The sequence below is a fragment of the Zalophus californianus genome, chromosome 6 (genome assembly GCF_009762305.2).
Source record: "Zalophus californianus isolate mZalCal1 chromosome 6, mZalCal1.pri.v2, whole genome shotgun sequence".
NCBI lineage: Eukaryota > Metazoa > Chordata > Mammalia > Carnivora > Otariidae > Zalophus > Zalophus californianus.
Genome location: NC_045600.1, coordinates 106,528,598 through 106,540,764, shown reverse-complemented (window position 1 = coordinate 106,540,764; position 12,167 = coordinate 106,528,598). Strand labels below are relative to the sequence as shown.

General features: G+C 39.5%; 1 protein-coding gene and 1 long non-coding RNA gene across 3 annotated transcripts in view; one reads left to right on the top strand and one right to left on the bottom strand.

The window, feature by feature from the left end:
• ZWILCH (zwilch kinetochore protein) overlaps window positions 1–12,167 on the bottom strand; it is a 40,469-nt gene that overhangs the window by 4,994 nt on the left and 23,308 nt on the right. Inside the window, exons 13-18 of one of the 2 annotated variants that reach the window (XM_027571966.2) lie at window positions 10,492–10,648; window positions 9,941–9,969; window positions 7,940–8,076; window positions 6,461–6,556; window positions 4,874–4,986; window positions 1,808–1,922 (exon numbers count right to left, since the gene is read on the bottom strand). In XM_027571966.2, coding sequence (XP_027427767.1) covers window positions 1,834–1,922; window positions 4,874–4,986; window positions 6,461–6,556; window positions 7,940–8,076; window positions 9,941–9,969; window positions 10,492–10,648 — 621 coding nt within the window. In that variant the 3' untranslated portion in view covers window positions 1,808–1,833. The remainder of the gene's footprint in view (window positions 1–1,807; window positions 1,923–4,873; window positions 4,987–6,460; window positions 6,557–7,939; window positions 8,077–9,940; window positions 9,970–10,491; window positions 10,649–12,167) is intronic. The other variant, XM_027571968.2, reaches the window with a different exon arrangement.
• LOC113910127 lies at window positions 480–4,855 on the top strand. The gene is made up of 3 exons (XR_003515923.2): window positions 480–507; window positions 1,591–1,665; window positions 1,894–4,855. It is a non-coding gene; the product is annotated as an uncharacterized LOC113910127 (long non-coding RNA).

Here is a 12,167-nt window from a genome sequence, read left to right as displayed (position 1 = left end):
CCAGTTATCGCAAAGTCTGCTTGTCTCCCTCTGCCCCTCCCCCTGCTCATACTCTCTCTCTCTTAAATTAATACATAAATCTTTTAAAAAATATATAAAAATAGGGGCGCCTGGGTGGCTCAGTTGTTAGGCGTCTGCCTTCGGCTCAGGTCCTGATCCCAGGGTCCTGGGATCGAGCCCCAGGTCGGCTCCCTGCTCAGCGGGAAGCCTGCTTCTCCCTCTCCCACTTTCCCTGCTTGCGTTCCCTCTCTAGCTGTGTCTCTGTCAAATAAATAAATAAAATCTTTAAAAAAAAAATAAAAACTTAAAAAAAAAAGAAAGTTTCCTTTGGAAAAAATAAATAAAAATAAAAATCTATCCAGAAAAATTACTTTATTGTGGAAATAACTGCCATCCTAGCACTGTCCTACACACAATGGACAGAGTCAGTCATCTACAGATAACAATCCCTTCAGGTTCTAAATTCTATCAAGCAACTAGGAAAATGCATTATTAGGTGGGTACCAGGTAAGTGAGCACATACACTTTTCTGAGATAAACTTTCTTGCGTTAAATTCAATTAGCCTCAGTGAAATACCTCAAAGAAATATTATTTAATATCTTTTCTGTAACTAGGTATTCAGGGTTTTTAAAATGAAGGTCCATTTTATTCTTTAATTATGCTAAAATGCTAAAATTAAATAACATCTATTTATTTGGGGACAAAACATGGCTTAAGAATGATATGAAGCATTTTATTCATTACCTAATTCTACTGTTTCTGAAACAAAAACAGTAAGACAGTAGAAAATGCTATTGCATTAATTCTCTTGGCTATCTCAAACATTTTAAAAAGGGTATTTACATCTCGGGCTTTAGCACTACAACTGGGCTGGGGTAAAAGTGTTTTGTTCTTTTTAAATTTTTATTTAAATTACAGTTAATTAACATACAGTGCAATATTGGTTTCAGGAGTAAAATTTAATGATTGATCACTTACATATAACACCTAGTGCTCAACACAAGTGCCCTCCTTAATGCGCATCAGTCACCTAGCCCATCCCCCACTCACCTCACCCCATCAACCCTCAGTTTGTTCTCTAATGTTAAAGAGTCTCTCATGGTTCATTTCCCTCTCTTTATTTTCCCCCATCCCATATGCTCATCCGTTTTTTTTTTCCTCTTAAATTCCACATAGGAGTGAAATCATATGGTACTTGTCTTTCTCTGACTGACTTATTTCACATAGAATATAGTCTAGTTCCAGCCATGCTGTTGCAAATGGCAAGACTTCATTCTCTTTGATGGCTGAGTAATATTCCATTGTATATAGGAATGAAATAAAAATTTCATTTTACCCATTCATCAGTTGATGGACGCTTGGGCTCTTTCCATAGTTTGGCTACTGTTGATAATGCTGCTATAAAATATCAGGGGGCTGGGGTAAAATTGCTTTTAACAGAACTTTGCTTTCAATGTCAAATCGACAGGCTCATTCAGGGTTTTTCTCTCCCATCAATGTTTTTGAAATCAAACTCTCTACCACATATACAGATTTAAAATGCAAAGACATTACCACTCAAAAAAATGTTTTCGTTTCTCTGGTTTTAGGATTAACCTGACCTATTAAGGTGACTACAGAAGGTAAAAAGGAAATTAAAGACTTGCGTTGCTCAATAACATCTGGTAAGCCTCTTGCATGATTACTGAAAAATAATCCATATTCCAAATGGATTAAATCAACATTTCTGTTGTAGAAAAAACTGAAACATAAGATACTTAATACATTACAAAGTATTTGGGGGGGAACACAAAGCGAACATACTACCTTACAGAGGACTCCATCAGCCGACTTCACTTGAAATGTACCTGGCTGCAGGTAACCAGGTTAGTAAAGGACATCCTTTCTTCCAGGCTACCATTCAATGTTAACTCAGAAACATCTGTAACCAGAGATCAGAACTGCTTACCAGCCTGCTGGCCTTTCTACTACATACTGCTGAATGTTACAATAATCAAGAGGTAATCCGAATGACATGTGTCTTCTACTTTGAATTTGTGAGACAAAACCCAGCAGGGACAATTCCTTTACATAGTAAACCCTTTGTGCACTGAAAACGTGATTAAAGAAAATACAAAGCAGATTTTTTTTTTTAATCCTGTATTTTTAATTTGGGAACCTACTGCTTTATCTTTGTGTCTCATCCACTGTGGTTAAACTCTTTTTCCCATCTTAACCACGTTTCAGAAACCAATTTCTACTTGGGACTTCTAGACACATATGCATTTTTTCCTCTGCTGAAGACTGTTGTATTTAAAAAATAAATGGTACAATTAACATTTAGATGAGATTATGTCCCCGTTCTTGTGGGTCAACATTTTGGTTTCCACATTCTCACCATTCTCAACAATCATTTGCGGAGTGCCCCCTGGGAGAGTGGCACTCTCCCAGACACTGATCTTCTCCCCTGTTCACTCCAAATCATTATTCTCTTCCCCATGACATTTCTTCTCAAGTCTTCCGGCTTTTGATCCCAATGTTTTACTCTACAGTATCACAACATGAGATACCTTGAAAAGCTAGTAATTGACCTAAGTGCTCAGTCCAATGAAGCAGAAAGTCTAACCTCTGAAATGCATATGATGTTTGGCAAGAATAAATCATGACTGGGCTTTAATATTTACACAGTTGGGTCTTTGAATAGCCAATACTGCTTACAACTGAGGGCCTCCTTCACCAGTGGGTCTTGCTTTGGGCTGAGGACTGAATAATTTCTAGATGAACACATCAAGAACATAAGATGGGGAGAAGAGGTTAAAAAGTTCTAGCCAAAATGGAGTATGAGTGCTTTCCCAAGCACGCAAATACACGATTTCGTAAGAATTCCTATTTAAAAAAAAAAAAAAAAAATTCCTTATTTTCATAGACGGAGTCATCGGAACAATGCATCAATAAATTGTTTTAACTCTAACCAAAGTAACTTTCACTCTTTTTTGAAGTAATCTGCATCAAAGACTCTAGAAGATACGTTCAATCTATTTCACTTAATCAGCATCATTGAAAAAGGTGTTTAATCTTGCATGAATTTCCTCATAAAACAGGTTTAAGCTTTACGTACTAAAACTTACTTTAAAACGGCATTTTCACATATGTTCATGGCTTTAAAACTTTATTTTTAATCATAAAATATAGGTCTTTAAAAAAGAAAAAACGAACCTGAAACAACACAGGTAGAGAAACAAAATACTTAAATTAGTGGTTCTCAAACTAGTTGCGCAATAGAATCCCCTGGAGAATGTTAAAAATTACTGATGTCCAGGCACTAGCTCCAGAGATTGATTTACTTGGTCTTGGTATTAAGACTTTAAAAAGCTCCCTAAATGATTTTAATGTTCACCCAAAGCAGAGAACAACCCCTGCCCCCATCATGCCACACCTCCGGGTTAAAACTTCATTGTACCCTTCCAGATATTTTCTTATGCCCCATTCTCCATTTTTTTCCACGCTTTTGCTACTGTAAACAATATCACACTTGTTCATAGGTCTTTTTCCACATGTCTGGTTTTATGTATGGAATAAATCCCTACTAGTAAAACTAGTGGCCTACAAAATGTATTTTAAATTTTGGTGGATATCACTCTCCACAGGAGCCGTACAACCTTACACTTGAAGCGGCAATGTGTGAGGCTGACCACCTCTTCAAATCCTTGCCAGTACTATACACCAAACTTTTTGATCTTTGCTAATCTGAGAGGTGAAAGATGGTATCTCTGGGATATAAATGTGCATTTCTCTTACTATAGGTGGGGCTGAGCACCTTTTATTTTGAAGATGACATCTGAATTTCCTTTTTAGTAAACTGTTCATGTTACTTGCCCATTTTTCTATTGAGTTATTAATATATTTTTCTTACTGATTTAAGAGTTCTTTATATACTAGGCAATGTAGCCCCTTTTCTGAACATGGGCAGCAAATTAATTTTCCTTGTTGTTTGCCCCTGGTATTTTTTTGTCATGCAGAAATTTTTCTAATTTTATATGGTTGATTTTCAAGCTTTATACCCTCCAGGTTTCAATCACACTTAGAAAAATTTTGACTGATGGTTCTCAGGAATATTTTTCAGTTTCTTTAGGACTTTTACCGTTCAGCCATATGAAGAGAGAAGTTTCCATTATGCTTGAATCCAAAAATATTCTGGGGAGAAGAACAAACATTTTCTGGAAATAATTTTGCAAGGTATCAATCTCTAAAATAGAACTATTTGTATAGTTCTGCAGTTCAACAACCAGCAGCAGTGGCTGACTATAGGCTTTTGAAATCTTTTCGGATTCTGTCTTAAAACGATCAGATTTGATTTTGGATAATCATCGCAATATCTGAAATGCAGCCATTTAAGAGCTATACGAGAGGACTGCACCATGCAATCCACACACCCGAAGATAACAGTTTATAGGTGCTTTTGCTGAAGGAGAAATACTCGGAGCCAGCTGATTACGCCAGGGGCTTGCACACATTCCCTGACTGACTTGGACCATATTTGACAGAACATTAGAAGTATCAACCCTCCTCCTGCCCCCCAGAGAAGACATTAGGGCAGAAATATCATCAATGAAAGAGTGCACAAAAGAATGAGCTGGAATTCCAACCTTATAATCTGTTTTTACTCCCTGTATCCCTATTGCTTGACCTCTTTTAATAAAAGTTCCTCTATCGAGGATAATGAGAAAAAGCGCTCTTCCAGGGTTTTTTTTTTTCCAAAATAAATATGTTTTACACCTGTAGTTCAGGAAAATCCTTTAAAACTAAGCACGAGAGCTATCATATGTGCTAGTAAAGATTCCATTTCTCTTCTATTGGAAGAACTTATCTGAACAGATGACAAGCCATCTTTACCAGATTTGTGGAAGCTCAGATGGTCTACAGGTGCGCTGTCACTCAGCTGCCAAACTGTTTTCACCTTCTTCTGACCACCACTTATTTCCACCTGCCATTTCTGCGGCTTCTCACTAAGGAAAGAGAAAACATCAAAGGGGAACAAAAAAGCCCGAGTTATTTCCTTCCTTTTTTCTTCATTTCCTTCCTCCCTCCATCCATCCCTCCCTCCCTTCCTTCCTTCCCTCTACACTCATTAGAGAAATCCTGATGTGAGAGGCACGGAGGAAGCAGAGACGAACAGGCTGCAGTTCTAAATTTTGGGTTTTGAGTCCGAACTACCTACAGGACACTGACGTTGGGCATTCACATCTAACAGGCATCTAGAAACACGGCCTGAAGCTCAGGAGCTAGAGACATGAGTTATGAATCATCATTAGCACAGAGGAAGCAAGGCCTTGAGTACGAATACAACCAGCCAGGGAAGACGGGAAGTAAGAAGAAAAGGAGGCAGAAGGTGGAGTTCTGGTGAAAACCCACATGAGAGGCAGGCAGAGGAAGAACGTGAAGAGAGATCTACTCTCAGTCTTGCAGGTATGCCAGAGAGAGAGAGGTAAAATTAAGACAGAAGCTACATCACAGAAATGAAGCAAGGGGATAGGTCCAAGAAAGGAATAGTGTTAAATGCCAAACAACCTTGTAAGTGCTTACTTGTAAGGAGAAAGAATTGGTGGGCCAGCTAATGACACAAGGGGCGAAAACATACTCTTTTACCAGAAAGTTGTCCACCAGATTTGGCAATTAGGAGGCCACTGGGGCCCTCTGCCAGAGCAGTTTCAAGGAATGACAAGGTTTGGCCGAGAGGGAACCAAACCGAAGGAGGGTATAAACAGAGTGGCTTGGGTAGAAGAGAAATTTCAAGTACATTGCATGCAGAGGGAAGAGTCAGGGAGACCATCATTGGAGGCAACCTCAGAGTCTATGTGGATGGCCAATCCGTCACCTTAGCCTCACAGCCCCCGTACCTCCCCAATCCCAAACCCTCTCGCTCCCACAGCCATACCCTTGGCTTTGTCATCATTGCCCTGATCACTTCCTTCCCAATCTGTCATTTCCCTTCTGGCTGTATTTTCTGCCCTATACTGTGAAGGAATTACAGATTGAGAGAAAAAATGAAAGACTAGAGGTCCACAGATAGAAAGAGAAAAGACAAAAGAAAGTCTGGGAGAGGAAAGAGGGGGAACTCCTATCAGATGACAATCACAGAGCAGGAAAGAGATGATTAAGGCTTCAGAGGTGGAGTAGCTCTTGGTCAGGAGATCCCCAGGGGAAGGACACAGAAACTGCCCAGGAATTACAGCCAGGCTTAAAGTATAATTTTTTTTTAAAGATTTATTTATTTGAGAGACAGAGAGAGAGAGAAAGAGTACATATGCACAAGTAGGGGGAGGGGCAGAAGAGGGAGAGGGAGAAGCAGACTCCCCACTGAGCGGGGAGCCAGACATGGGGGCCTAATCCCAGGACCCTGAGATCATGACCCAAGCCAAAGGCAGACGGCCACCTAGGCACCCCCCCTTTAAAGTATAATTTAATTACTGAATTGCTGACCTTTGATATAAGCTTTTTACAGCAGTTGGTCTGACTGGCAGCTGAAAAATGTGTTGCTCATCTAGAGGATTTTGTTTGTAGTATTTTACGCAGGATCTAAAAACAAACAAACAAAAACCAACAACAACAACAACAAAGGACCTCTTTTGGAAAAAAAAATGTCACTTGGAGATAAAGGCTTTCTGGTAATCTAAAGCTCATATGGGAAACTTTTCATCCAGTACCACTAACCAAAACAACAACAAAAGAATAATTCCAGGGCCACAAAAGTAAACAAACAAAACAATGCCCCCTCCCCCGACACAAAAGTTAGGCTGCTTTTGACTCTGAAAGGAAATCTCATTCAATTTTTTTCTCCAATTTTTAAAAATCAATAGAAGACATATTTCTCACAAATACAGAATATACTTAAGTTGAGCCAAAGTAAAGGCATGAGTGGGGAGAAAGAGGTTATCAGAAAAAGAAAAGCAAAAGAGAGACAATGATATAGCTTCCAAGGTTTTCAGACTCTGGCGAATTAAAGAGTTAACTCATTTAGCCTATTCATCTTTTTTTTTTTAATGATTTTTAATTATTTAACACACAGAGAGAGAGAGAGAGAGAGAGAGAGGGCAGGAACACAAGCAGGGGCAGTGAGAGAGGGAGAAGCAGGCTTCCCGCGGAGCAGGGAGCCCGATGCGGGGCTCCCATGACCTGAGCCAAAGGGAGACGCTTAACGACCGAGCCACCCAGGCGCCCTACCCTATTCATCTTTAATGAAAATAAATCTTTTAGATTCTGTAAACAACAACAATTTCAAACTTTTCCCTGTAAAACGGAGACAGATTCTGATTTCGGGAAAGGCCATGGTACATTTCCTTCCCCAGGGAAAAAGCCAGCCCTTCCCCCGGATGGTTCACTCATTTCCAATGTGAGGCTTCAAATACATGTAAGACACCAGCAACCCATGTAAAAGGATAGTTCCAAACTGTTTCTGGTCAAACTGATCAGCAGAATCTCTAAAATTATAGCAGCGCTGTTGACAGAGGTATGGTAATAATAGTTGGTTCCATTCAATCACCATATGGAGATCTAGCAATGATTCATTTGGCCCCAATGTATAAGGATAGAAAGAAAAGAAAAGGAAATAGTCATGAAGCACCTATTAGGTGTTGGGTACTTATACACAGGCCATCATTTAACCCCAACAACCAACACATGAGGTTATCAGTTCCTGTCTCTAGATGAGAAAACAAGATGCAGCAAAAGGAAACTTCCTCAGGAAGTCAGAAAGTGCTACAGCCAAGTGTCGAACCTGAGTCCTTCTGAATCCAAAGCCTTTCCCTTCCTCCGACAGGGATTGAGAACCCTTCTGCTACTGTGAAGACAGGCTGTACAGATTCAAGCCTAACTGATAATAAAAACTGCACAAATTTCGGCTCCAGCTATTTCACAAGAGAATTCACGTTCATGTGACGGGAACAAGAGAGCAATACTTACTGTGTTAAAGCAAAGAGGAGCTCGTGCTGGGGCTTGATGAAAAGCATGCAACTGACTAATATTTCTAGAATATGGTGGAGTTTCTGAACACGGTACACCTGTTCTTGTATATCTACTGATGCAGTAATGAAATATTCCTGGAATGAAAAACAGTACAAGCAAAAGAGGGGGTTAACAGAACAGAAGGTTGTTAGGTTCTGTTAACAGAAAAACCCTTACGAAGATTGCTATGCTTGCTAAACTTCAACTACGCTTGATCAATAGGGGGAATATGGAGGCAGCCAGAGAGAAATTTACCACCTTTCAATATTGTGCATCCTTACTGAGAATGGTCTCAGCAAACTGTTACATTCTCTGGTCTAAACAAATCCAAGAACTGCCTCACCAAGGAGGCCTGAGTGGGGTAACTAATACCACCCATAGAGCTCTCCAGATGGAATAACTGGCAAAGCCACAAGATAATTCTTAATTTCAATACCCTCGCCGGGGTGACGGTAGCGTCCACCTCTAAAAATAGGTACCAAGTAGCAAGAAATTAATCAAGTGTATTGATAAGCTTCCACTCATCTATTATTGGTAAAGTGGTACAACCATTTAAAAAAAGAAACTTGGCAATGTATGTCAAGCATCTTAAAATGCTCAGACCTCATCCTATTTCTGAGAACAGCTCCTAAGGAAATACTCCATGGTAAATATGGTAGGTGGAATTCTATGATGGCCCCCAAGATTCCCACTGCCTGATGTACACATCTTGTATAATCCCTTCCCCTTGACTGAGGCCAGAACTTGTGAATAGGAGGGGATGTTACTTCCATGATATGTTTATTAGATGACTGCCTTTGAATTAATCAAAAGGGAGATTATCACCTGGTCATCACTATGACCTATCTAATCAAGTGAGATTTTTAAGAGAAGGTGAAGCATTAGAGATGCTCTCCTGTTGGCTCTGAAGAAACAAACTGCCCATCCACAAGCAACCCCTAAGACCTGAGACTGGCTGTGGGCCAAGAGCTAGGAATAAAATGGGAACTTTGGTCATCAGGCCATAAGGAAATGAATTGTACCAACAACAAATGAGGGAACTTAGAAATAGATTTTTCCCTAGTCAAGCAGAGGGATGACACCTTGATCTCAGCCTTGTGAAACCCTAAGGAGACGACCCAGGTAAAATGTACCTAACGACCAACCCCGGGAAACTGTGATAGAATACATCTGTGTTCATTTACGCTTCTAAGTTTCTACTCCAGGAGTCCCCCCTTTATCGAAGGTTTCACTTTCTATGGTTTCAGTCCTCCTGAAAGGTCAATAGTGGTCTAACACTAGGTCACAACACCTACATCATTCACCTCACTCAATCTCTTTGGGTCTTGTGAGCAAGACCGGTGAGCATAGTAAGATACTTTGAGAAAGGCAGAAACCACACCACATATCTTTTATTTCAGTATATCATTATAATTGTTCTATTTTTAGTTATTGCTGTTAATCTCTGACTGTGCCTAAACTTTAGGATAGGTAAGTGTGTACAGGAAAAGACACAGTATACAAAGGATTCAGTACTGCCCATGGTAATCCCTCATGGATAGGTGGGGACTACTGTAATTTGTTATGCAGTAACAGAAAATGAATACAGTAAGGAAAAAGCATCAGAATCACGTGAAATAGGAGAGGACTTGTTTAAAAAGACATATTCTTGAGCCCCAGGCCTATGGAGTCACTAGGGCCCAAGAATTAGCAATTCAATAAGCCTGCAAGGAGATTCTCCAAGTTTAAGGACCATTGTGTCAAAAGTTTGGAGTCAAACCGTATTAAAATAAAAAACAGGCAAATGAAATGACTAGGGGGGATTCATGAAAATAAGGAGTACTTTATCTGTTATTTATCTGTCTACTTATCTACCTATTTCCTAGGTCCTAGGACAGGGGCTGGCACGAATAGGTATTTAGTATCTACAGGTAGAATGAATAAAAGAAAATCAACTTTAGAATAAAAAAACAAACTCACCAAATGATTCAAAGATGCAAGTTCCTGACCTAGTAAGAAAAAACACATAAATGCAAATAAGCTTTGGGTATTGTCTATTACTTGCTAAGGAACTTAAGTAAAAATTTTCAGAGTTCATATATAAAAGGGATGCTCAAGCTAAATAGTTCCTCAGAAATGGCCAAATATTCTGGCATGTTATACATTAAATATATATTAATGCTACTCTAAAATGATCACAGCTTGCCTCTAATAAAAACAACCAAGTGTTGGGTATTCAAGCAGCATCCCACAAAAAGGCTTTTTTTAATTTACTACACCAACCTGGTAGGATCTCAAAATCTTTGAACTCAAAACACAACCAAACAAAATCTAGAGTTCTATTTAATCGAGTATCTTTATCAAGAAGGAAACTAAATATCGGAAAACAGAAGTGCTAATCTCACAGTGAACCAGAGCCAAAGCCAGAGCTATAAATGACTAGGGCCAAGTAGAAAGAGAACATCTGAGAATACCTATGACTGATGATTGTGAAGTGCTTTTTAATTTTTTGAGCTGGGAAAGGGACTCACCTATGAAAAAACTGATATAATCCTTCTTTAGTTTGTCCAGACCAATTTCCAAAAGCATCTTGACTGGAATAGTCCCACTGAGAGCAACTGTGTCCATGGTTCCATGATAAGACTGATGAATCAGCTTACTTAGTAAACTGTTACTCCCACTATGGAGCTAGAAATAATAAAAAAATATATACCATAAATAAAAAGATAAACAAATCCAATAAACAAAAAAGAAGCAAACTGCATTAGCTATGAGCTAAAAATGATAAGCGTGCATTTTTAGTCTCCTGATACCATAAATTGCTTGAATAAAAAGCCCTAAGTTATAAACATGCCCATTCCTGAAGTGTCATTCCTATATGATATGCTTTAGTCCAAAGCAACTACAAAGAGGTTCAATTGATCACCCCCAGATACAATTCCACCAAAGAGAAGACAGAGTTGGTCCTCTGAAGCTTTGTAACTAGGACTCCCTTTCTCCTAGAGCTCATTAAGTGCTCCTGGGCAACCTCCCCAACACTGAGCATCTTCCTCTGCACAGAACACCTGCTACTTCGGGACAACTGCCACCCTCGCTGGTCTCTACATGTGTCAGCGCTCCTTGGCTACAGTATCTCACATACTAACTAGATCATCTGCAAATCAAGAAGGGCTGTGAACTTATAGATCTAATGCATGTACCAAATGTTAAACACTTCGTTTTAAAGATACCTGAAATGCTGGACATTTTCTCACTAATGTCTGTCATCTCTAAGCTCCATCATAACCTTTGGCGTTTCCCTTGTTTTAATAAAAACGATTTCCGTGTTGTTTACACTCATTGCACATGGTGGGGATATACTGGCAAACATCTCACAAACACAGAGAGTCGCGTGAGAAAACCTCTATGGCAGAGGTTAGAATGCCTACAGCCACCACCGCCCAGTGAGAGGCAGCACTCACATGCCTCTGCTTTGCAGCAGATCTCTGTGCACGCCCACGAAAGTTTCTAAGTTTTGGAGTTATGAATTGGCAGCTACTCTATTTCATTTATTTGAGAGAGAGAGAATGAGAGATAGAGAGCACGAGAGGGAAGAGGGTCAGAGGGAGAAGCAGACTCCCTGCCGAGCAGGAAGCCCGATGCAGGACTCGAACCCGGGACTCCAGGATCATGACCTGAGCCGAAGGCAGTCGCTTAACGACTGAGCCACCCAGGCACCCCGGCAGCTACTCTATTTCAAAGAATTCCTATGAAATGAGGAATCTTTTGGTTTCTAGTTTTTTTACTTAGCTTTTTCTTGATTGTAAAAGCACAAGTACATTGTGGAAAATCCATAAAGTGTAGAAATGTAGAATGCAGTTGGAAAAACTCATGTGTAACCCTAGCACCAGAGGCAACTGCTTTAACATTTTGGTATATTTATTCCCAGGTTTTTCCCTCCAAAAGTTACTTTCTTTATGCAATAATATACAGTCCTTTCTTTTTACTGCAGATTGTAAGCATTTCTCCACATCATGTCAGCATCATTTTAGCAACAATCACATACGCCATTATCAGGCTATATCATTATTTACTTATAGTCCATTAACAGGAAATTTAGGTTATTTATAACTTTTTGCTACTATAAATGAGGCTGTGGTGACTATTCTAACACATAAAATCTTGATACATATTCCTATGTATGAGCTTAGGGTGGATCCTAAGAAAA